The following is a 26,484-nucleotide window of genomic DNA, read 5'->3' as shown; positions in this document are numbered from 1 at the left end:
GTTTACTTTAGTCTCACGAAAGCAAAACGTTGTTTCTAATATTGCAGACCTACATTACTAATCTGTCAATATTTGAATCCAAAAGTTCGCTACCCAAACATTACAAATTAAACTGGAAGTGGATTAGTAGTAAGTGATCAGTTGTCATTCGATTTAAGCCTTGTTTCGGACCCCCTGAATAGCAATTGGGACTTCCTGGAGTCACAACAGCATAACTTCTGACCAGCTCCAAGGCGACCGCGAAAAGAGATTTTAAATCTCAGAAATCACGACAGAACGTGGAACATTTGATGCCGCTAAGTTTTAAATTTGGCGCCAAAAACGTGGTCGCCCTAGTAATATGACAGTTGTGTTATTCTGGTGTTAAGTGATTTTGGAAGAGGCCAAAACAAGTTAAACATCGCTTTTCCCTTTTGTTGGCTACAAAGACAAAGTTTATTATTGAGTAGTTTTGGTCAGGACAGTTAGATATCCCTGCCGCTTGTACTGAGGGCGCATCCGCTCTATACAAGGAAGCGCCGGTGCGAAGTAATAGGTGGGTGGGAGACAGGGGGAAAGCCTGGGAGAATAAAGGGAGGAGAACTACGGGAGGCGGGAGTTTCTGACCCCCTATTTCCCCCCCCCCCCCTCCCCACTAATAGGTACCTTGTGCAAAACACGACGGTAACGGAAAGAGTTAATAATGCCAAACAGAAAGCTTAGTGAGCAGAACAGTGGATCTAATAATGATAATAATGACTTTACTGGATAACACAATTACTGGGAAAAACCAGTAGTTCTCGTTGTGCTCCTTAAAATCTACCAAACAACCACAATTACAAATTTAAATAGCAAAATACAGGGAAAAAAATAATTAAAAATTCATTAAAAATTTTTACTACTAATAAAATTGTCAAATTCTAGAATTCCGGTCATTTTTATTTCTTGCATTTAAATCACCTTTGTACATTTCGTAGCCGCCCTCTAGTAACCAATCGTGTGAAATAACCAATTTACAAGTTATTTTTTAGAGAACGTGAACCACGATGGCTTATTCTTTGGGTTTCTATTGAGAACTGAACGCCCCATTCGCCGCACATTCAGCAGGGGCAAGTTTGTGTGACACACTGTAAACATCTACAACCGTCGATAAATTGTGTTGTAAAACGCCCAAAACATGAAATCGTAACCGTAATACCTACAATACATGTGTCAGCAGCTCAATTCCCCCTTTCAACGTTGGAAAATGGGTAAAATGCAAATTTGTGTTAGATGAAAGTGTTTTGTAAACATTACACAGGGGTGGCGATGGGCAAAATGCTTATAGAATGAATTTTTCCAACCCTTGTGACCAGGGTTGTAGATAACTACTGCGAAATTGTGAAGCAAAATATAAATACATTTCTAAAAGGCGTCGTCCACGCCGTCGCCGTCGTATGCGTTCCCTTAGAAAGAAATAGCGTCTTGAGTTAGCTGAAAGGGGCATTCATACGCAATAGCGCAGCTAAAGTAAAAATGAAAAAAAGACAAAGACAACGCTAAGAGGTGAAGAATAATGCTTTAATAGGACTTCTGTCTTCACTACAGCCGGCTGTCGTTGAGGACAACTTATTAAGACTAACAGCTTCACAGAGCACGCTATCAGTCATATTTAATTCACTACATCCCTTTTCCAAAGTAGGTTAAATCCTGTTCATTTCAATCCATAGAGTGCGTTGAAGAAATTGAGTGACCGCTTCAAAATTGGACACACCTGAGCTTGTACATTCTGTAGAACGTACATTATTATATGGTTAGTTCCATGAGCGGGCAAGATGAACCAAATCATGCGCTGTCGCGATCGTTAGCTACCCGAGCGGGCAGGATGGGGCTATCCCACACGCTCGGGATTACCCTCAGTATTCCGCGAGAAAATGGTGTGCTTTATGTCGTATAATAAAACTCTTTCTCAGTCCATAAACAACTTGGCCAACATTCTGCCATGGTAATCTCACGCTTATCAATGACCCATATATGTACTACACGGGTATAAGGAGTTATTATCATTGAAGAGGTTTCGCTTTTACTAATTTGATTCTTAAGAGGGATGTTACAACGCCTTCTCCTACAAAGGCCTTACAAAACATTTTGCCGATACTTGAATCACTTAACTTGTTCTAGTCCCAAGCATGAAAGATCAATTCTCCACGTCCTTATTGACCTGAATATATTGATCATTCTTGCAAATAAAAGGCTAAAACAATGCTGGAGAGAAATTGATTTGCACAAAGATTTACAACTTTGTGTACAAAAATATTTGATTTCTAGTTCGATATTTCGACCTGGAAAGGCTCATATTTCCCCGACTAGATTTCAAGATTCCATTTTTCGAATTATGATTGAACCCTGGGTCTAGATTTTAACAAGAATTTACTTCCTATATTACATTGCCGAACTATTTCACTCGCAAACAGCTTGATAAGAAGAATATACTTTTCTTCAATAGAAGTAATTACCTTAGGTCAGTTTTGATCTTTAAATATCTTATTATACCGTGCTTTTTTGTTATTTTCTTGCACAGGAATACCCTTTTCGAAACTTAATAACTGATTTGGTATTTCATTTTCAGCAGCCACCTGACTCGCAGTTTTTTTTGTTTTTCTGATGGCTAGATCTCTTGACCCCCAGCGGCGGAGAACTGTTACACAGAAGGTCTAGGAGAGGGAGGGAACGGGGCTGAACCCTTGTGAGCACCATCAAGAAACACTGATGTTTGATTAAAGGGGCTATTTCATCAGGTATTGTGTTGAATGCCAGGTGAAGGAGTAAATAAATTTTTCAGTAAAACAATCCAGACCACCAATTGTGTGAGTTCATTTCTAGTTAAAACTACTTTCAAGATTTCCTCTCCTAAACATTGTAAAGTTGCGTGCCTCGTTCAAAAATTGCGTCACAAACGTAACGTCGACATAGCCCCTTTAACCAAAACATTTTGGTGGAAAACGGTATTTTGAGTCAGGTGAACGAAAGTAGATTACATTAAATGCGAACCATCTCTTGATCGAAAAAAAGGAAAAAATAACTTGCTTTGCGAGAAATTAAGAGATAGTTTTGCAGTCATAAGTTACAAATACGTAAAATATATTGTTGTCATTGTGAGTTTAGTGATCTAATTATAGGATATGTCTCGCATTTTCTCGTGAAGATTGATAACGTGGCATTTGTATAACTCATTAACTTGAAGTATATCGTGTGTGCTGAAACTTTCCCGTTGCCCAAATCTCCTTGTCGGGTCCTTTATGGCCTGAATCGTGTCGTCACCATTCTTTGAAAACGCATGGTTATTGTAATGTAGACATGACTGAAATGCAAGGCCAACAAACAACTTGTAAGCAAAGGTAAGCTGTATACTACCGTTTAATACCACCTTGATAAACCATGCATGGGGTTTATTTAAATCCGTTAATACGGATTCTAAGGCGGTATATGGCTTGGAGGGGTTGCTTACAAAAGGTAGAGAAATGCGTGGCCCTAATTGTCACGTGCACGATTCGACGGTATACACAAACATAAGAACAACCCAATTCAGAGCACTCTTCAAAAGATTTCATGGTCTACGAAAACTGTACTGATAAATAGCTTTCATTTGCTAGTCACGCTCTACGGTTTTATTCACAGGCTCAAAGGCATGAAACACCTTGTCAATAATAGCCAGTAGAACAGAAAAGTATTATTACTAACTACTTATTAACCGAGAGTGAGTTCTTTACAGGAAAATCTCAAACCGAGACCTTGCCGTATTCACCGAACGATAACGAGGTCAATACTGCGAGGGCGAGGTTTGAGATTTTCCCGTAAATACCGAACGTTCAAGGTTAATAAGTTGTTTATTATATGGCTTTTCGCTTTAGACTTGCAGGCCCGTAATCGGACCGTGGGAATTACGGGAGAACAGCCAATCAGAGCGCGCGTTATGTCGGCTGAAAACACAAGCCATATAATAAATATCGTAATTGACCACTTCCCACTTGGCGCTTTTCAGGGTCCGTGGAAACAGACGTTGAAGTAAATATTACAAATAAAAACAACATCGTTAAAATTCAAACTTCCATTCCACGAAGCAGACCAGTTCCCTGTTTACAAAGGGTAATCGGGTTCACTGAGATCAAATCCATCTAACGTGGAACCGTAAAGGTGGAAGACTTCAACTCAGCACCTTCGGATTACAAGACGGGCGCCCTAACCTACTTGGCCATGCTGCCTCCATAGGTAATGTTTAGGGACAGACCATTATTTCTTGAGGGGGGCAGGGGGATGGGGTTGGGCAATTTTCTAAAGGGTGCAATGTTTCTGTTTGTTGGGCAGTAGTTTGTGCAAACTTTTTTTAAGTCAAACACAGGACTTGGTTCCCCTTGCACGATTTTTTTTCAGCCTGCGCAGGAATGTTTTTTTTAAATATTGTCTTGAGTTTCACTTACGTCGAAGTCATAAAAGTCTTTCATGCATTCTAGTGTCTTAACTTCGCCTGTTGTGTACTTCTCAAAGTTGTGTTCCAAACCTGTGAAAGAGAACATAACAATGTTAATGTTGACGTTTGTTATCTGATTGAGTTATTCCAAATCTCAACATCCTTTCGATTCTCGACTTTTAAACAGTCTGACAAATCTCTTAAAAATGACAACTATCGTCGGTATGAAGCATAATGGCATTTGGAAGCTCCTTTAGTTAACCTTGCTCTCTTCTTAATAAGTTTCCCCTTGAGAACGTTTTCTAGCTAATAAGAGCTCCTATTCAGCATGTAAGCGCCTTCATTTCAGTATTCCAATTAGCGTCCCCATTCAGAGGGTCTGGTTAATGCAGACCCTCTATTTAGTTTCCACTGCACTCTTTCTTTTTTATAAGAATATGTTTAATAATGGTACCGACGCTGAAAATTGCGAAATTCCAAGAATATTTTAAGGATAAACCTGAGGTTGAGATTTTCAAAAGAAGATAACTTTTTGTGTTAAAAAGTTATAAAGACAATACAATTATATGTTTTTAACTAAACCGTATAAAATTCTTTCTTTCTCTAAACGGCAAAACTGGCCAAAAGCAACAAAAATAGCACCAGCCGTATGTTCGATGCTAACAACATATCTGCAAGACATTACAGACGTCGTATCAGGCTTAAATGTCTGCAGGCTGACTCCAAAATCACTTCAACACCATCTAGACACCAATTACATTTGAAAACAGATATGTCATTCGCTATAATCTAAGAATATTCACAAGAATATTTTCAGCCTAAAATCGGCGGAAAAATAAGAATATTCAGCCTCGGCCGCAGAAACAATATTCTTATAAAAAAAAAAAGAGAGAGTAGAGCGGGATTAAATTACATTGTATAATGAGATCATCCAAGGCGAGCTTCCTTCTAAACATATATTTCCACCCACTAAACGCCCTGGTCTTCAATGTTCACCCTCCACTGAGCTCCCAAAATGATAATCACCGCTGGTAAAACCTCGTGAACATTAATTTTAACGATGGTTTCATTTTGCTCTTAATTCCAGGTCTTAGTATCTCAGTAACAGTGATCCTGTGAAATCGCGCCTGATATTCAGTCGCCACCCTACGAGTGTTAACCTTTTATTAGAGCGAAGTGCTTTTCTCTGAGGAAGTGCTATCGCTACCAGATGCCAGACTCACCACGTGGTTAACTTACATTATTACCTGGCTTGCTCTTGTAGCCGATATAACGCTCGCTCTGATTGGTTAATTTGGGGCATTATTCTCCCGTAACTGGCCCAAGGGCCGATTACGAGCTCGTAAAAATAAAGCGAAAAGCCATATAATAAACAACTTATCAACCTCGAACGTTCGGTCTTTATGGGAAAATCTCAAACCTCGGCCTTGCCGTATTGACCTCGCTATCGCTTGGCAAGATCTCAGTTTGAGATTTTCCCGTAAAGACCCCACTCTCGGTTAATAAGTAGTTAATAATCAAATAGGATAATTGTCTTATCATTTGTTATTATTGCGCAGCTAAAACACTGTGGATGGGCAGTGCTTGCCAAATTGTTGGACATATCGCATAACGCAGGATAACCTTTGAGCATAGGCATCGCAACAAGTTTTTTGTCACGTGAGATAGACGTCACATGTGAAGACAATCAGTTTCCACTTGGCCTCCTACCTACGCTCTGCACGGTCGATGGACCTGGATGTGATTGCCTCGATATAAACATGTTCTTACCGCTTCTGATGTTGTCATAAAACACTCTGACATATTTGTCCCTGTCAGGCCGCGATTGTTCATGGATAAAGCCGATGGTATGTAACATCTCATGAATAACAGTTCCCACTCGTTCACAGCCGTTTCCAATGGAGATGTCCTGTTTACCCCCTTGTCTACCAACACTGGAGTAACACCTAAATAGTGAAACACCATGACATTGAGAACTCGGAAAATGTGCTCAGAAAATGTACCAGGAGTAGCCAGAAACTCAACATTCCTCTTTTTCGAACAGCCTCCCGACAGCGAACCTTTCATTACAGAACTATTCGGCTTTGGAACGATTTAGAACCTTCATTAAAGTGAAGCCGTTTTTTAAGGGCAAACTTTTGGACAAAAATTTTAAATGCTTCTTAACGATACACTTCTTCTTCTTCTTCTGTTATATATATATTTTCATATTTACCATATTTGGATATTTTTACGTATTCGTTTTATTATATTTCTTTAAATGTTATTGCAATTAGTCATTGTTTCTGAAAAACCCCAATGGAGAGAAAAACAATTAAGTATGTATGTATGTGTCTCACTCCTTATCTTTTGTGTAGTTTGACATTATTCAGACCCAAAACGGAAGGACAAACAATATAGACAGAAAACCTTACAGAATAGTTACAAAACTGAAATCAATCTTCTCACTAATCCTGGGCTAGCTTAATCGGGCTTTGAACAACCTCGCCCTGGGGCCCGTTTCTCGAAGGTCCCGAAAAGTTTTCGCACCCGGAAAGTCGTAGCAAAATCTCAAACCTTGTGATTACAGAGCTGTTTTATTCACGTATTCTTAATAAGAACAGGGGTTCTCTTCATACAAGAAGTTTCAGGCGTATACACTTCTCCGTTTGTAGATACAGATGAACTAAAAATAGCTTTACAGGCCCGAAAGGTTTCCGGGACTTTCGAGAAACGGAACCCTGGTTTTAAATTTCTATCTTGTGAGAAATTGAAAATAAGACTCCATTCACCAAATTCTTTACTCCATCGTTAGAAGTTGACTTATTCTAGTCATACAGCGGGGAAGACGGATCTTAAGTTCAAATTTCCATTTCTGTTTAGGGAATCGTGTTATTAAACGTTATGGATAAGACAATGGCAAACTACGTTTAATTAATTAAACTGGTTCATCACTGATTGTTGTGTTTAAAGTCGTTTTTCGGCTTTTGGTGTCTAAACCAAACAGGGCCGGGATCTTTTAAGTTAAAACTTCACAAACCAAGTCTATAGAGGCGTTTCTGTACTTACATGGTCTGATTTATTAGAAAATGCGCGTGATCTTGATTTTCATCGTTTTCAGTGGCTGGGACATAACGTACACAAGTGTATCTGTTGTAGGATTCAATTGCCCGTCTGATGCTGTCCATTTTCTCGCCGTCTAGTAAAATAGAAGTTTGAGGAAAATAAAGGATAAATTTTCTTTTTAATATTTTATTTATTTTTTACATTACATTACTGTTTTAGTTACGCTACTATAACTACATAAAGTTACTTACAGAACATGTACTGACACTATTATTACACCACAAATGACAGAAATTGCTCAGCCTACTTACAGAACTATTAGTTACGCATGCCACTACGGCGCTTACAAAGCATAGCTACTACACGATAAATTAGTAAAAAAAATTTTTCTTATGATTTCCTAGCGGTATAATGTTCAATGCGTTCTATGTATTTCAGTTAAACGATGAATTGAGATAATAGAGGATTTGATTTTCTTGGTGGACTTGAATAAATTACTTCCTTACCAATAATAAGGATGTGATTAAGAAAAGCCCAGTGTGGACTTTCGTTCGTATAACCTAACACGATCTCGCTATCCTTTAGCTCAATGATTGTAATATTAAATTCATTCAACCAGGAAACAATTTGCATCCAAAAGTTTTTGCCGAATTTACAGTAAATGGTGGAAACTTAAATACCTGTCATATAAGTCTACTTCTCATCAATGTTACATTTGCCACATGCATTTTCAACAAATTGACCACCTTTTACCTCGGTGCACACTCTTATCGAGTGTAGAAATGATGTTGTGAAAAGGACAGGGTGGTCGTCGTACCTTTTAGGGGTTATTTTGGTACCTCTCAGGGTATCCAGCTTCATGAGGTACTCAGCGGGAACTTTCGCGGTACCTTTTAGGGTATTGAACCGAAATAAATATGACAGGAGATAGTATGTTGTTTCAGAATTGGTATCTCTTTGGGTTGAAAAAGATTTCAAGCCACACCCACAAAACAGAATCTTGGTACCTGATACGGGCCCTTTTCAAAGTTTCAGACAAGCACCCCCGTCATTTTTATATCGGAGTTCTCCCCCCCCCCCCCCCCCCCATTCTATTGATATCAGTTTGTTCAATTCCACTAACGTCGATTCGTTGCTACCCATTTAACGCTCAGGCAGAAAGAGTATCAAGAACAACGTTGCTTAACTAAAACCGGGAAATTCTGCTCATCGGGGTGTTTTTTCAAAGCGCTCTTTGAATGAGTATGGGTTATTGATCAAGCGTAAGGTCAAGATGGCCAACATCCAGCTTTTTTTTTTTTACTACACAAGCCTGGTCAATAAAGGATTTATTAAATGATTTTTGGGAGAAATTTCTCTCGCGGGACACAGCGGGTAGTCCCGAGAGGGCAAGATAGCGCCATCTTGCTCGCTCGGGTAGCCAATCACAGCACAGGATTTGGTTGATCTTACATGCTTGCAGAGCTAGTCGTATAATAAGAAGGAAATAAAGCACCCGGTCAAACGACACAACACCTCAGTGCCAACCATCAAACGTCCATCTCAACTCAACACAAGGGAAAACAAACTAGATCTTCTCTTACCTCGTTTGATTTCGTCTGACAACGTGTAAGGCACCCTTATGACTCTTTCACCATTCTCATCCAGTGATGATGGCCACAGATAAGAGTCGTCATTGATTGCGTCTCTTTTGTCATATTGACCGGTCACCCAAGACCGCAAGCGCTGGTCCATGATGATGTCGCCTTCAAAAAGCTCTGCAACCAAGGACATCAAAACACGTGAAAATCGACCAACTACAGAGGGGAGTGCTTCTGAGGGGACCGGAAATTGGTTTAAAAATAGGGCAAGTTCGAAAACTCGAGGGTAAATTTCTTGCAACTTTTTTGCAAATTAAGGGAGAAAAAAATTGAAAAAATTGCTTTGAGTAATCGGGAGGTTCTAAAACTCGAGGGTTGGAAAATTGGGTTTCCAAAACTGTATTAACAAAATATGGTGCCTCGAGTCTTCGCCAGTTCCTTACTTCGTAAGCTTTTAATGACGAAACTCCATCGAGTCCCATTGCAGAATCGAGTTTGAGTGGTTGCAAGAACAATTAAGTTGACAGGAGAGTAAAGCACCAAAGAGTCTGATTGACAAATACGTTTGGTAATAGCAATAATAATAATAATAATAATAAATAATAATAATGGTAAAATAGTAGTAGTAGTAGTTTTTTTTTAATAAAAAAAGAGGAGTGTTTATTGTGACAAAAACTAGAGCTAAGCTTTACAAAATGCTATAATATTTACATAATTTGATGTCTGTTAAACCTGTAAAACATGTTTCCGTATCTAATCATGATATCATGGTTACTACAACTAATACTAATACTACTATCATCATCATAATATTAATTAACATATTCCATACAAATTGGTATATACAAGGTAAAAGTAAGTAAAAGAAATAAACTATTAAAACCTATTTCAACAGTGTTTACATAATGGCTACTAGTAGTAGTAGTGATGATGATAATAATAATAATAATAAGAAGAAGAAGAAGAAGAAGAAGAAAGAGGAGTGTTTATTGTGACAAAAACTAGAGCTAAGCTTTACAAAGTGCTATAATATTTACATAATTTCATGTCTGTTAAACCTGTAAAACATGTTTCCGTATCTAATCATGATATCATGGTTACTAGAACTAATACTAATACTACTATCATCATCATAATATTAATTAACATATTCCATACAAATTGGTATATACAAGGTAAAAGTAAGTAAAAGAAATAAACTATTAAAACCTATTTCAACAGTGTTTACATAATGGCTACTAGTAGTAGTAGTGATGATGATAATAATAATAAGAAGAAGAAGAAGAAGAAGAAGAAGAAGAAAGAGGAGTGTTTATTGTGACAAAAACTAGAGCTAAGCTTTACAAAGTGCTATAATATTTACATAATTTCATGTCTGTTAAACCTGTAAAACATGTTTCCGTATCTAATCATGATATCATGGTTACTAGAACTAATACTAATACTACTATCATCATCATAATATTAATTAACATATTCCATACAAATTGGTATATACAAGGTAAAAGTAAGTAAAAGAAATAAACTATTAAAACCTATTTCAACAGTGTTTACATAATGGCTACTAGTAGTAGTAGTGATGATGATAATAATAATAATAATAAGAAGAAGAAGAAGAAGAAGAAGAAAGAGGAGTGTTTATTGTGACAAAAACTAGAGCTAAGCTTTACAAAGTGCTATAATATTTACATAATTTCATGTCTGTTAAACCTGTAAAACATGTTTCCGTATCTAATCATGATATCATGGTTACTACAACTAATACTAATACTACTATCATCATCATAATATTAATTAACATATTCCATACAAATTGGTATATACAAGGTAAAAGTAAGTAAAAGAAATAAACTATTAAAACCTATTTCAACAGTGTTTACATAATGGCTACTAGTAGTAGTAGTGATGATGATAATAATAAGAAGAAGAAGAAGAAGAAGAAGAAGAAGAAAGAGGAGTGTTTATTGTGACAAAAACTAGAGCTAAGCTTTACAAAGTGCTATAATATTTACATAATTTCATGTCTGTTAAACCTGTAAAACATGTTTCCGTATCTAATCATGATATCATGGTTACTACAACTAATACTAATACTACTATCATCATCATAATATTAATTAACATATTCCATACAAATTGGTATATACAAGGTAAAAGTAAGTAAAAGAAATAAACTATTAAAACCTATTTCAACAGTGTTTACATAATGGCTACTAGTAGTAGTAGTGATGATGATAATAATAATAAGAAGAAGAAGAAGAAGAAGAAGAAGAAGAAAGAGGAGTGTTTATTGTGACAAAAACTAGAGCTAAGCTTTACAAAGTGCTATAATATTTACATAATTTCATGTCTGTTAAACCTGTAAAACATGTTTCCGTATCTAATCATGATATCATGGTTACTAGAACTAATACTAATACTACTATCATCATCATAATATTAATTAACATATTCCATACAAATTGGTATATACAAGGTAAAAGTAAGTAAAAGAAATAAACTATTAAAACCTATTTCAACAGTGTTTACATAATGGCTACTAGTAGTAGTAGTGATGATGATAATAATAATAATAATAAGAAGAAGAAGAAGAAGAAGAAGAAGAAGAAGAAAGAGGAGTGTTTATTGTGACAAAAACTAGAGCTAAGCTTTACAAAGTGCTATAATATTTACATAATTTCATGTCTGTTAAACCTGTAAAACATGTTTCCGTATCTAATCATGATATCATGGTTACTAGAACTAATACTAATACTACTATCATCATCATAATATTAATTAACATATTCCATACAAATTGGTATATACAAGGTAAAAGTAAGTAAAAGAAATAAACTATTAAAACCTATTTCAACAGTGTTTACATAATGGCTACTAGTAGTAGTAGTGATGATGATAATAATAATAATAATAATAAGAAGAAGAAGAAGAAGAAGAAAGAGGAGTGTTTATTGTGACAAAAACTAGAGCTAAGCTTTACAAAGTGCTATAATATTTACATAATTTCATGTCTGTTAAACCTGTAAAACATGTTTCCGTATCTAATCATGATATCATGGTTACTAGAACTAATACTAATACTACTATCATCATCATAATATTAATTAACATATTCCATACAAATTGGTATATACAAGGTAAAAGTAAGTAAAAGAAATAAACTATTAAAACCTATTTCAACAGTGTTTACATAATGGCTACTAGTAGTAGTAGTGATGATGATAATAATAATAAGAAGAAGAAGAAGAAGAAGAAGAAGAAGAAAGAGGAGTGTTTATTGTGACAAAAACTAGAGCTAAGCTTTACAAAGTGCTATAATATTTACATAATTTCATGTCTGTTAAACCTGTAAAACATGTTTCCGTATCTAATCATGATATCATGGTTACTAGAACTAATACTAATACTACTATCATCATCATAATATTAATTAACATATTCCATACAAATTGGTATATACAAGGTAAAAGTAAGTAAAAGAAATAAACTATTAAAACCTATTTCAACAGTGTTTACATAATGGCTACTAGTAGTAGTAGTGATGATGATAATAATAATAATAATAAGAAGAAGAAGAAGAAGAAGAAGAAGAAGAAGAAGAAAGAGGAGTGTTTATTGTGACAAAAACTAGAGCTAAGCTTTACAAAGTGCTATAATATTTACATAATTTCATGTCTGTTAAACCTGTAAAACATGTTTCCGTATCTAATCATGATATCATGGTTACTACAACTAATACTAATACTACTATCATCATCATAACATTAATTAACATATTCCATACAAATTGGTATATACAAGGTAAAAGCTTAGCTCTACTTTTTGTCACAATAAACACTCCTCTTTTTTACAAGGTAAAAGTAAGTAAAAGATAATAATAATAATAATAATAATAATAATAATAATAATAATAATAATGGTAAAATTTACACCGCGCCGTTTCTAGGAAATATTCTGCAGCGCCTTAGAATAATCCACAGGGCATTTTTCTGAACTTGTTTTGATCTAACTACATGACTTTGTGCCGAAATATTAAAGCAACCTTTATGCATTGTAATAAACCAAGACTTGGTTTTCCGCAATGCTAATCCTCCGAATTTCGTGTTTTTTATGTCATACTCAAAACTGTCAGATGGTGTTGGAGTTTTTGTTTTGATTCTGTATTGTTTAGTTTTTTTCCCGTAAATTTTCATTTCAACCACATTTTACAAATGTTCATTGCAGCCCTGGATTTGAAAGTTGTCAATGTTGTGCCCCCGTCAGTCAGGCGTACATGATTTAGGTTCTGAGTAACAGCGCCGTTTATTTCGCCACAAAAGAAAACGGACCATAATTTCGTCACCTCCATTAGCTGGTAGGTTATCGAATTTCTTTTTCTCGTCCTTCATCCGCTGTTTCTCTTCCTCCCTCTTCAAAGCCAGATCATCGCTCGCCGTCCCGACACCATCAAGAGTTTGTTCTGTAAAGAGGGAAGAATGTTATGAGTGATGAAATGTCGGCAAAGAAATTTGACATAGAAATAACAACAACAAAAACAAAAAAGGTGAAAGACTGAGGAGTTTGATAAAAGTATGCTGGGTGAGTGTTTGATAATATGATTCGCGTTTATAGCGGCCATCTTTGAGTCGCAAAACGTTAATGAGATAGGTATTAAAGTAGTTAGGTAAACTTTATTTAAACACGCTTGCCCCGTCAACTATACAAGGACGAGAGAAATTTATTCTTCATTGAGCCTCACAACTACACTCAAAGAGGGAAACAGTCCCAGAATACTTTTTCCTCTCTCCAAGCCTCGCTTACAAAAATTCGCGTACATGGAAGGTCAGCAGTACTAGACGATACCAGGTAGACGGTCTCATTAGCCGGGTGATGGCTTATACGGCTAACGGTTAATATTTTGGCCCCTTTAAGGCTATTGGTTAATTTATTTTATCAAGGTTAACACTGAGAAATCTTAAAAAAACAATTACCATTGTTAAAAAAGATACAAATTCATCTTCATTGCTTAAAAAAGTTAAAAGTTTGTTTTGATGATGCCTGTAAAACATGTTTAAAGTCTTAGGACCATTCCGGGACGGAAAACGGTATTATTATAAGAATTGTTGCCGAATGTTAAGATGATTTCCGCAGAACATTCGAGCAATAATGGTAAAAATTAAGTTACCAAAAAACCTCATGGCATGGTATTATTTTGAATACAGTTAAGAAGAACTTATCGAGACTTTAGCTCTCAAGTTGACCCCGTGAGAGAAAATTGAACTTGGAGTTATCCATATTTCACAGACGTTTCGCGTTAGTTAAAAACACAATAACACACACTTTAAGCATTCTTACGATGTTTAACATTAAGTTTCTCGAGAATGTTCGAGACTTTCATTGCGGGGTCACTTAGAGAACTGAGCTAAAGTGAGTAGTTTTAGATAGTATTCCAAAAGTTACCGTGCTGTGAGTAGATTTTTAGTAACTAATTTTTGCACTTATCGCTCGAACTTTGAGCTGAATCCGTCTTAACTATCCCAGCTTTTTCCTGTACTACCAAGCCACAAAACAAGACAAAAAAGTCCTGGCAAGAGATCTTGAGACTTTCACTTACGTGGTCCAAACGTTTTTCCGGTTAACATTTTTCTACGGCTAAGGGTTAAATTTTCTAATTTTTACACCTAACGGCTACATTTTCTGCCCGTTGTACTGCTAACCCCATTGAGACCCTCTAGCTAGGCTGCGGAACTTGAATTTAAAGATACTTGTAGAAACCTCCTCCTCATTCTTCGTTTGTCTCGTATTTCCTATGTTATTTCCATTGTTGTAAATAGTTGTTCCGCTCTTCATGTATTATGTTTATTACCTGTATCCTAGAAACCACTAGCAACGTCATGTGAAGATAAGTTAAGAATACTAGTGGGAGTTGTTCGCAATTACACTAAACTTCTTTACGACCTAAATTATTGCCAGTGCGTTGGCTACAGTACTGTTGGTAGTGTTTTCATTCATTCGTTCGCTAAAGGCAGAAAACCCATGATGTGAAGTATATATGAAATAATTCATATATCCGTTGAAGCCCTGATTTTTTTCAGGCTTCTTTTTTCCAATTGCTTAAATTGGAAAAATTTACTGCGATGATCATTCTTCACTTGCAGATAACCCATATCGCGAATGGCATTAACCTTTGAACTCATCTGACTTGGTCCTCTTCTCCGGTAACCGATCGAAATCTTCTTCTCCTCTAACGTCGTCAAAGTCAGAAAACTTGCGCTGATTCCTTGGCATGTCGTAGGGGTATTCTACGTCATTTGTTTCTACAGATAGAAGGATTTCAAAAAACATTTAGAGACCTGAAAGCTATCTAAGTCTTGATACAAAGCTTCCGATGGTCAAGACTCAATGGAATATTTAATTACGTTATAAATGACAGGATTATACATGTATATCTCAGACAGTAAGCAGACTATAATTCGACACAAGAGAAATACAAAACATCTCATCAAGCTCGTTTTGTAGGTCCGCAATCGAAGATACGTATCCTGGTGCTTGGAACATATCTTGACAAAGAAAACAATCGGTCTACATCTTACAGTACGGACCTCGAACTCGACTAATAAGAGACATGTATTTACCCTTAGGTGTATATTCTCCTCTGGTCAGTTCCTGTAATAACAAGTCTTCAATCAATTCCCTCTTCTCCTGTGGTTCGTCCTCTTGTACATCCTGGAATCTTCGACGTTGCATTTCAGAAAATGTTCGCTTTTCTGCCCCTGGAAATCAAGTGCAATACACATAAGTTATTAAAGTGGCAGTCAACATCTCAACCCCAAACTGTTTAGGTCCAGGATCGAAACGTTCATTCTCCTCACCATTATGAAGCCATGCATATCTTTTTATATACATGTACGTTTTGAAAGTTGAATCTTTCATCAAGACTTTGGGTGAAACCGTAGAAGTGTCACCACTCGAATGTGTGATTTCTTGCTTTCAAGTCCGCCGGCAGTGAGACTGCCAAAAGCGCTTTGTATTTTTAACATTTTTCTCAGAGAATATGTATTACGTATTTTTAGACAACACGAATAATTACGATATTTGGTAAAAGAATTTCTTCGCAATGAGTATGATCATTCTATATAAAGACACGTAGCTCGTTTTTGCGCGAGAAGACATTGTCGTCTTCTCGTAGTCCTTCCGGCTACCTGTATTGTAGCTTAAAATTCACACGTAACACCCGACCAAGTGAAGAAATATTGGCTTCAGCTACAGTATTGAGTAACACTCTTTTTTGTGAGAATATTTATTTTTCATGCCCAGGCTGAAAACTCTTCTTTTATATTTCTGTTTTAAGCTAAAAATAGTTTTCATACATTCCCAGAGAACGAAGCTACTATAGTTCGATGAAATGTTTATCTGGGACGTATATGCAACAGTGATACGTTGATAAGAAAGTAGCACCTGAGTTGTACACATAAAATTAGTTATCTTTTTGTTAACTCATTTCAGTTAAGACAAACGCTAACTTACACGAGGTTTATACTGATAATGGCCAAAACCTTTCAATGGTATAACAAAGCCTTATTTTAAACCATCGGTGTGTTTTATGCTTTATCGACATGCAAAAACATATATATATTTTATTTTAATTTAAGCCTTAGATGTATTCTTAGCATATTCATAAACGTTTCTCTTATCTCATTCCTCGATATTCTAATAAAAAGATTCTAGCAAAAGTTAATTTAAAAAAGTGAACTTGAAGAAAGTATAAGAAGCGTTAAGTAGGCATGTATTTCAGCTCCATAGAACCACTAGCTCGCCATGATCGAGGTTTTGACAAGATTTCACCTCAGATTTTTTCTTTCAGTATTTCGTAAAATACCCTTCAATAATTCAAAATGATTTTACAAGGGGCACATAATTTTTTTGTAAACACGATTCCCCTTAGTGGCTCACGTTCTCCAGGAAACGGAGAATTTCGTCATGTCACCTTGTTGTTTTGCAGATGACTACCAAAAAATGTATCAACTTTTAAAACGCACGTGCGAGGTCATTTTTCTGCTTATTAACCCGCTTATTCAAGAGTATTTTGGGTGCACAGGTCGCTTTCTCTTTTTTGTCAACACTTCCTTCCTTTGCCAGGTGGTCGATGAAGGACAAATAAGTAGTTGAAATACAAAAGGTTGGTGACATATGTTTACACAGAAGAAAAATAATTCAAAGAAATTAGTTTTCTATGCTTTTGTATACTGTATCCCTGTTTGTGGCTTAAGAATTGTCAATAAATTCCAACTAAACAGAGAAACCTCCAGAATGTTTTTAAAAAAATTGACTTCGTTTACCTGATTGATTCAACATTAGATGTAATAAACCTCAATAAGACTTTATAGTTAGTGGTTCATAAAAACAAAGACGACTTGTCGTTCCTGATTTTGGGAGAAGATGCTGAGCTACCCAGAGCTACACTGTACATTGCGAGGTGTCACCAGTCTAAAAAGGAAGTTGAAGTTCACTTGTCAGAGTGAATTCTTCGATCTGTCTTATGTTTGTTATGTAAAAACAACGAAGGCGGTCTCCTCTGAGACAGGGTTTTGTATTTATGCACACATTTTCTCTTGTCTAAAAAACACCAAAATGTCCGTTAGTTGGCGCCTCATGATTAAACGCAACACATAATTTCAATTATTATGTTTTCAATCGTTCTTGGCTTTTCGCGCTCTTTTTAGGATCCTTCGTCCACTGATCCCCTGGGCTTTTCTGCGGCCGGTTTTTCTGGTCTTCTTCATGAACGATACCCTTTATGGCTTTCTTTTCAGGTGGCTTTTCACAGAAAATGTTTTGTTCAATTAATTCTGTCTTTCACTGAATTTAAAGCAATTCAGAAATCTTTTAAACTTTGCAGATTATGTGCAGCAGTCATGGCAACACAAACTTATGACTTTCCAATTTTGAAAGCTCAATTTAATATTAAATAGTCTTATTAAATTTTCTAGCACCAACTGGTAGAAAAAAAAAAACTTCATATTATCCTGGAGGCTCGATTAAATAAAATTTCTATAGAGGAACGGGAAGCGATGTCGTGAAATTGAAAATTGTCTCTGCGCCGTTTTCATTTACATTAAGGCATTTACATTTCTCTATGAGGAAGATATTTTTCGCGTTTGGTTTTTTTACGGATCATGTTGAAATCAATCCAAGTCGTCTACAAACAAAAGAATGACGACCCTTCGGATACTGGCGAACAGAAAGAAGCTATATAAAAAGTAAATTTCTTTGAGAAATAAAGGAAATATAAATTAATCGTCCGGCGAGTCTGGATATAGATGGCATGACAAGCGTTTCTCCTTTCCATGCAGTAATGGATGTCTAGTACATGTTAAAAACTATATCGGTTGAAAATCAGGGAAGAATTCTCCAATTGCAATTAACTCCAGCAACACGATGTAAAATATGATGAAGGCCTAAATATTCACTAAATATTGGAAAAATATTTGAGACAGATTCATTACACGGTCTACAATTCTCTGCGTGTCACAAATTGAGTGTGAGACTACCGTTTTGTTGTTCATCAACTTCGACGTGATGTAAACGAGATTTGCCTCGGGCACAAACCAAGAACATAATCAAATAACCACTATCTCTGCTTTTGAAAACTGTAAGTATTGTTGATATGATGGAGGCAAATATTCCCAATTTCTCAAATCTGTTGACCACAAAATTCGTAAGCAGCAATCAAAAAGAAATAAATCATTGGAGAAAATTAGCCGATACATAAATAAACCCGGCTGTTAGTTCGAATAGCAGTTTATCGCATTTCGGCTTTCCTTTGTTCTGTAAAAATGCGCGAAAGTATTCGGTGAAATCTCCCATGTAAATTAATCAGTACAAGTGAAAATTTTCTGGTCGTTTACGTTTCGAATCAGAAAAATAAAGATAAAATTGGGATTTAAACATAATTACTCGAGAAAATTAGTTTTACTTCGAGTTCGAGTTATGGCGGAGCTCGGCTTCTGAAGTCAACGGGGAGCGGACAAGACAAATTTTAGGAATAAAATTGAAACACAATATACATTTGACAGGGCGATTTGATCGAACAGTTCATGAATAATTCGCTGGGGTTGTTTGTTAAGGGCTTCGATAAGGCTCTTTTAGCTTCGAAAAATACTGGATGGATATAGGACAATATTTTTGTTTCGTTTAGCTTGCTTCAAACACCTTACAGTTAGCGAGAATCGACGAAGTTAATGTTTAAATTATTAACAAAGTCCGATTATTCCCATCACAAAACACAGCGAGACAGCTGCATACAAACCGATGCAAATAAACCCAAGAACTCAAAACATTTTGCCTCCATTTCCTGTCTTAGCCGTAAAATACTGCAAAGTAACTTAAAAGCTTGACAAAAGAGTGTACGCTAGCCTACACAGGAAACCTTTAACAACTGCGATGTTTAAAATGGAGAGGTTTTAATGGGGCGGGCTGCGAAGATGAAACGCCGAGATAAATCATGCGTAAACTGGGTTATGTACTTGTCGTTCATCGTGATAGAAGAGCGCCATTTCTTTATTCGATAACCAGGAGATTGTTCCAAACGTAAATTCCGAGGAAAGAATGAAGAATTAAGTCTGAGAAATTATCTTAAGCTCGAAGTCTTTGTCTTCCCTTAACGTCCTTTTTGAATCCAAATTGCAGGTTTTTGACATCAGATCACTCACGGTGAACTATGGCGGTAACATCAAGACTTGCCCGTTTTACCCTTCAAAACTTTGCATCAAAGACACTGTAACACTGAGATTCTCACCTGTATATTCCGCATAGCCATCGTCATATTGATTTTCGTCATAAAAGCCGCCATGCCCTGCGATCAAAAAAGTTAACTACAATTAGAACTTGGTAACAAGAACGGACGTGCTGTAGAGGTTTCACTGACTACCATTGAGAACCTTACCCGTTCTCGGAAGTTTCCTACCAAACATCTCCTCGTGGGTTAACGCCGATAACAAAAAGCAAAAGAAATATAAACATATGAACGTGTTTGCGATGCTTCTCCACATAATTCCATCGATTTCTTTCACCAAACGAACACTTTTTCAGGAATACCTCTATTCCTCTTGATCATGTAAGAGCTCATAAATTTACAAATTTCCCTTTCGATGCTAATTTTGCTTCGGTATCATTTGCATAACAAAACAGCAAAACAATCAAATATGTTTGGTGTGTAAATTGGTCGCCGGTCTCGTAGAAACACACGAACAGTAAAACAATTTCCAATGTTTTGGAAAATACGTCAGTTATCACACGTTTATAAATCCAAAAGTTTTTTTTCTAGAGCCAATGATCCGGACAGATTCTCAAAAAAGCTTACTCTACCGCTTTATAAAGGAAGTTAATCATATATTCCCAAACAGGAACTTGCACTAAACAGTTTCTTCAGATGGGGTCTTTCGGGTTGATGTAATAACCTTGTTCGATTGATAGCCAAAAAGCAATCAGACGATATTTTCTAGATGAAACATTGAAACAAAAAACTCAAAAGCTGCTTTCGAAGAACTAAAATATCAGTTTACGCAGTGTTTACAGTTCATGATATCTGTTAGGTCTGTGTCGGTAACAAGGTGAGTTTTAAAAATTTAAACTTGGAGTTATCTTAAAAAATAATTATCAAATATATTAAGCACAGTACCCGCTACTCGGGGCCTTGAATAAACTGAAAGCCTCTTTTGGAAATCGCTGGAGACAAACATGAACAATCGGCTGAAACTCCATTAGCTGTTATACAAGAAAACATTTGTGTACGTTTCGCTTTCCATGCAAGAACCATAAAAACCTTTGTTCAAGAAAAAAAATATCGTGTTCATCCTGCCTGTCAGAGTTCTTACCTCATCGATCAAATCTGATCTTCTCCGATCCGTCACAATGATGTGATAATAGCAACTATCTCAAATGTTTTGTTCGCTGAACCATATTGCATAAATTTATCATTGGAGGGAAAAAGATAGTTTAAATTTCTAGTTGAAAATCAGTTTCGATCATATTAAAAAATTTGTATATTTTAAAAAGAACATAAACTCTAATATCGTTTTCAGTTCGCCCCACTTAGCTAACAACGGACAAAGAAATCTCACTCACAATGATTATTTGTAATGTTGGGCATTGATCTCAGTGTTCGAGAAACTTTTGTGGAATCAGTACGCACAGTTCCTTAGATAATATACTACTGAAGTTTTCTTTATTCCGTTGACGATAGCAATGGAACTAATAAGGTTTCTCGACAATCTTGATCAGCGAGTGGAATCCAAAAGCGGGAAGCTATACAGTGAGCGATATCGGTATACTAACGGATGAAACTTAAATTTCTACTAATTTCATTTTTAAAATTAAAGCTTCGTTTCCCAGCTCAATTTCAGTGACAAGCGATTTCGTCCGTTTCGCCCGGCGCTTGTCAACATGAAACCGCCCTTTATTCGTGCTTTGCTGCCTGAGTTATAACACCGGCGGATAAATAATCTTTCAAAAACTTGGACAGACATTGTTAATATTCCGATTTTTGCGTGAAAGAAAAAGCGCATAAGAAAAACTGAGGTGACGAAAATTAATCGTCTACATTGTATTGAAAGGGTAATTATTTCAGTTCCCGAGATTGTTTTTAAAATAGATTTTAAAGTTTTCAACATATGCATATTAAGGCTCATAGCGCCAGACGTAAAATGAATTCTCAGTCAAGACGAAGTAACAAAAAAAAATCCCACATTTGACGCTGAAAATATTTTGACTTTTCGTATTATTTAATCAGGGTTCTTGGGGTTTGGGCGATATTTGACTTGGTACGGATGTCCAATTAATGTTATCGTGTGTATGATATTTGAGTGGCAAAATGACCGGAAATCTAGTCCACCCACGCGTGTCTCCACGCACAGGTTGGCGCGTTTTCTCCCACAAGAATCGGGGCGAGATATGATTGGTTAAAACTTTAGCTTACGTCTTTCCTGAGCAGATGCTGGGCAAAGCGTTGCGCGCGTGACTCAAGTGAACGCTTTACACCTGAAACTCGCGACCAAGATATCAAGAGAACCAACGCCTCTGCTATTTTCTGTTCAGTTTCTTTTTATCCGAAATCTGCCTCTCTCAAGGATTGTTAGCCTGGCGTTCTTAGAACCAGAATTTGTGGGAATTTTAGAGTTTATAACATCAGAAACTTCTCTTGAAATTTAAGATATCGCTGAGATATACTCATGTTTTAAGAGTGACATTTTATAAGAATATCGAGGCTGGAATTTGCGAGTGTATCTCCACTGTTCGGGATTTATATCGTAAACTAAATAAAGGCCACTTGCCAGTCATTAAACTCCTCGGCGACGCTTTAGAAATATCCACCAGCTGCGCATGCGAGTTAGTTTCCCATCACGTGGGATTGCTAACAAGCAATATATATTTGTCAGATGATTTACAGTGTGTACTGTCAAAGATTATTAACACAGCAGCACAACAGTGCCAAATCCACTGACACTTGAATTTTAAACGAAAGTCATTCAATGACTCAAGTATTTATTTTATTCTAGTTTTCATTTATTTTTAAATAAAAAACACTTTACATCACTCAACGTATTCATCAGTGATACAAATGAACGAAGAAGTGCGGGGGCCCACCACTAGCTGGAGTCTGGATTCTTAGTCTCCCACCAGTCGAGATTTTTTAACAAAATCATTATCTCGAAATATTTGTTTGCTGATTTACAGTGACAATACCACATTGAATTAGCAGAGCAGTGTTCAATCCACCGACCCTAAGTAGCGTCATTTGACCAAGTAAAGCCTAACCTCAGTCGTCAGAGAAGCAACTCGGCAAACGCGGATTGGTCTGGGAAGTCGAATTTGAAATCTGCCTCCACCTTGTCGCAAAATGGATTTGCTCAATTCTCGCAAGTATCATGATTAAAACTCCTCAGCTGCGCCTTGTAAATAACCAGCTGCTAGCGTCCCACCAGATGCGCGGACTTTTAACAACAAGCTTTTGTTTAAATTGTTATATCTTTTTCAGTTCATATATGTTATTTAAATAAAGCCATCTATAATATTGATTTTTACACTGAGAAAACACCCGACAATTCAATCCCCCTCACAAAATCCCAGCTCAACATAATCATTATTAAATCTAGCGACATGTTAGAGCATATGGCAAAATGCATTCTGTGATGCTTATGTATTTGTCAATCTTGTAGCCTGTAGGTAGCCTGCGCAGCAAGCGTTCCCGTACGGAAAGCTTTTCCGCACTCTGGCCGCGCGTAAAAATCGACGAAGCTGGGGGTGCTGGGGTGAGAAAGGGGACGCTTGCCCCCCAGCCCCTCGACTTTTTTCCCTCGCTCGCCTCCCCACCCCCCGCTTCGTCGATTTTTTTTCTCTCGCTCCAATTTACGCGCGGCCAGAATGCGGAAGAGCTCTTCGCACACAAACGCTTGCTACACAGGCTACCTGTGGAAGGCAAAACTAAATCAATCGATGAAGATCGGTTCAGTAAAAGGAGGGAATTGGTGCAAAGCTATCGCGCTGTAATGCGCAAAGCAAGCTTGCTCACTGTCTCCATTTAATTATTTCCGCGACCGTTTACGAAGGTTGCGTTATTCGAGCTTTGAAGAGAATCCTGTCGTTTGAAAACCAAGCTTAAGGTGTTATGACCTATATCATATTTCACAGTCGCTTTCTTTTTTTAAATTTCACGAAATTTCGTTCTCCATACACTGCATTTATATTCCCATAAACAGTAATATAAATGAGATCGCATTATAGTCACGAAAGTCATCATAAAACCAGTCCCCATTGTCCGAATTTTTTGATGAGCAACGTTAGCCAAGCCGCCTTCACTGTGCGTCATGTCGGGTCATGTTTTCTCTTTTCGAAAGCAACTGAATACACGCAACACACACACGCTAATATTCAGTAACTTCCAACCGTCCTTAATCTCATACACCGTAAATATTACTACAATATATGTATTAAGATCAATATGCTTGTTTGCTGATTCGTTCCTGACTGTCGGTTGGCCATTGTTTCCTGGCGACTATTATTACTACTGTAAATTAAACTAGCTAGTATTCGATAGTATGATTAGTTTATTAGTCTCGGTGATCTAAACTGCTATAACTTACCTCGACCTCTTTGACTTCTTTGTCTCAGTAAGAAACGGGGTAAGTTAAAATTATTCGCCAGAGAGATATGAGCCAAGGACACGAGAAGCAAGACAGTGAAGTTAGCGGCGTTCATCCTGTGGCTAATTGGACTGGATAGATCACTCTGTGATCAGTGTATCTGAACACTACCAGATCTTGTTTACTGTGTTTTTTCGGAGACCATAAAACGACTTCAGAGTCTACGGAGGTATAGTCTTCCAGCTTAATTCGCTACAAGACGAAGGCATAACAATACATCCAAACGTGACGTACATCAGTTAGCTGAGAGGTCACGATCAAGAGAATGCGGATGGGTGTCAAATATCTTTCATTCTTCAACACCCAAATATGGCCAACTCCCTCCAAAAAAAAAAAAAAAACTTTTTCAGTCTCGACAATAACATCAATGGATTGAGTGCCATTAATCGTATGCTGACCGTAAACGTTGTAAATAATATAAACCAAAAAAATGTTTGGTCTGGTCAGAGCCTACAGACTTGCGGCCTCGCAAATACGATGGGAAGACTTCAAGGCGACTCCGCTATCTTTTTCCGAAGAATATATTCAACCTAGTCGGGAGATGACGTCATTACAATGATCGGAAAATACTGTTCTTCGGGTCTACTTTACGCTAGGTTACCTAATGCCGACCCGTCAATTCGGCATAGAGTCTTCATGTGTATGACGTATTGCCACTAAGTGCGCCTTTGAAAATCGCGATACACAAGCTATCAAAATAGATTGGCTCCTGTCTTAGATGTAAGCGACTCAAGCGAAAGAAAACATACAATTCTGTCTTAAACGGGGTTAAGGTTATGACAGACCCAACAGTGCCATTCCAGCCATTCCCGTTCCACCATGCACCACTCGCCCCCTCCCCCATGAAAACGGAAAGTTTCGGTGCGTTCGCGCGCAGCGAGATATAAGCCATAGTCGTAGTCTCCGTATTGGATTGGAACTAGCTTGCAATGGAGGCTCATGCTGGGGAATATCATTAAAAAGAGGTTAATGTCATTAGCATTTGAAAAGACTCCCCCACATTAGCCTCATTTGCAAGCTAGTTCCAGTCCTATACCGAGAATACGAATATGGTCTATTCATCTTGTTCAAGTGTGGCAAATACTTGTAACCTTGTTTGTCCTGTGAGCGGGGTGGAGGGGGGGGCGACACTATGTGCCCGCGCCTATTTCAATCTTTTTTCTTACAAAAACATCTTCAAACTTTGTGGTTTTTCGCAAAAACTGATCAGGGATTTATGGTTTTACCCAAATTTTGTGTCTTTGTAAACCTCTTGCGTAAACTTAACTTCGAATTTTTGAGCTGTTCTTACAGTATTTCAAAAAAAGTTAAAATCCATCAGTGGCGGATCCACTGATGGCGGACATTTTGAAATCTGTCGTTGTGGCACACTAAAAGCCAACCCCAAAAAAGGCCCAGGGGCCTGTTTCTCGGAAGCCCTGGAAACTTTTCGGGCCCCAAAAGCCATTTTAGTTAATCGGCCTTAATCACCTGAAACTTCTGGAATGGAACCTCTGTTTATATTAAGAATATGCGAGTGAAACAGCTCTGTAATCATAAGGTTTGAGCCGGATTTTGCTGCGGCTTTCCGGGTGCGAAAACTTTTCGGGACCTTCGAGAAACGGGCCCCAGGACTACTCTTGCTGACTGATTTTTCAGAAAAAAATTTTTGCTATGAATATGAAGTAATAATATTGGGGCTACGCTTTTTAATTACGGATTACAGGTCAGCATCCAATATTTACGGGTGATGCTGGGCGAATGAGCCTTTTTTCCGCTTTTCTATCGACCACTCGGCCCGATACAGGCCAGGGATTTTATACCTTCTAATTCAGGGTGGGGGGATAAATAAAGATAATTTCTTGTTTCCTTATTTTCTTTTTGTTGGCATTTTATTCATAGTACTTTTAGGTCATAGTGTATGAAGGCCACATATGCATCGCAAGCTCCCTGAGGAGTTGTTTCAGTAACCAAAGAGGCTCAGCGAGTTTGCCACTTGTCAGCCAATGAGTTATGCTAGAACTGGATAGAAACCCTCAGAAAATTTGTTCGGGCGGGTGGCTCTATTCCTCATTTACCCTAAAAAGGTACCAATTCCAAAACAAGATGAAACGCTCAGTTAGTTTTCACCTGACAATTTTGATAACGAACACTTCGACAAGATTTTGAAATCAGAATCAATTTCTTGACAACTTATTTGCGGCTACCCTTCAGGAAGTACCATAATTCGTAGTAACAACTATGACACTGATTGAAATCAAGGTCTCTGTTGGAA

At 37.2% G+C, this 26,484-nt stretch overlaps 1 protein-coding gene across 2 annotated transcripts; it reads right to left on the bottom strand.

The window, feature by feature from the left end:
* Positions 1-1,520: 1,520 nt before the first annotated feature.
* Positions 1,521-24,592, bottom strand: LOC110050437 (zinc metalloproteinase nas-4-like). 2 transcript variants are annotated; one of them, XM_020756347.2, is made up of 10 exons: positions 24,171-24,592; positions 19,829-19,885; positions 15,666-15,803; positions 15,216-15,347; positions 13,394-13,510; positions 9,055-9,228; positions 7,475-7,604; positions 6,197-6,372; positions 4,437-4,516; positions 1,521-3,319 (listed from the first exon to the last, which is right to left on the bottom strand). In XM_020756347.2, the coding sequence occupies exons 1-10, from the start codon at positions 24,283-24,285 to the stop codon at positions 3,128-3,130; spliced, it is 1,311 nt and encodes a 436-aa protein (XP_020612006.2). In that variant the 5' UTR covers positions 24,286-24,592; the 3' UTR covers positions 1,521-3,127. The 2 variants fall into 2 exon arrangements, with proteins under 2 accessions (XP_020612006.2, XP_020612009.2); XM_020756350.2 differs by lacking the exon at positions 24,171-24,592 and adding an exon at positions 19,976-20,175.
* Positions 24,593-26,484: the final 1,892 nt, after the last annotated feature.

The sequence above is a fragment of the Orbicella faveolata genome, unplaced genomic scaffold (genome assembly GCF_042242905.1).
Source record: "Orbicella faveolata isolate gen_17 unplaced genomic scaffold, um_ofav_v1 contig_35, whole genome shotgun sequence".
In the NCBI taxonomy this organism is placed as follows: Eukaryota; Metazoa; Cnidaria; class Anthozoa; order Scleractinia; family Merulinidae; genus Orbicella; species Orbicella faveolata.
Note: the sequence above shows the minus strand (reverse complement) of the source record. Positions and strands in the feature narration are given on the sequence as shown.

What these genes read in the sequence shown, in the direction of transcription:
- LOC110050437 (XM_020756347.2), bottom strand. Translation starts at nt 24,285, where the DNA reads ATGAACGCCGCTAACTTCACTGTCTTGCTTCTCGTGTCCTTGGCTCAT. An exon ending in AAGAAGTCAAAGAGGTCGAG is followed by an intron (nt 19,886 to 24,170) that starts GTAAGTTATAGC and finishes TTTTGATCGCAG; the next exon opens with GGCATGGCGGCTTTTATGAC. An exon ending in AAGACTTTTATGACTTCGAC is followed by an intron (nt 3,320 to 4,436) that starts GTAAGTGAAACT and finishes CTTGCATTTCAG; the next exon opens with TCATGTCTACATTACAATAA.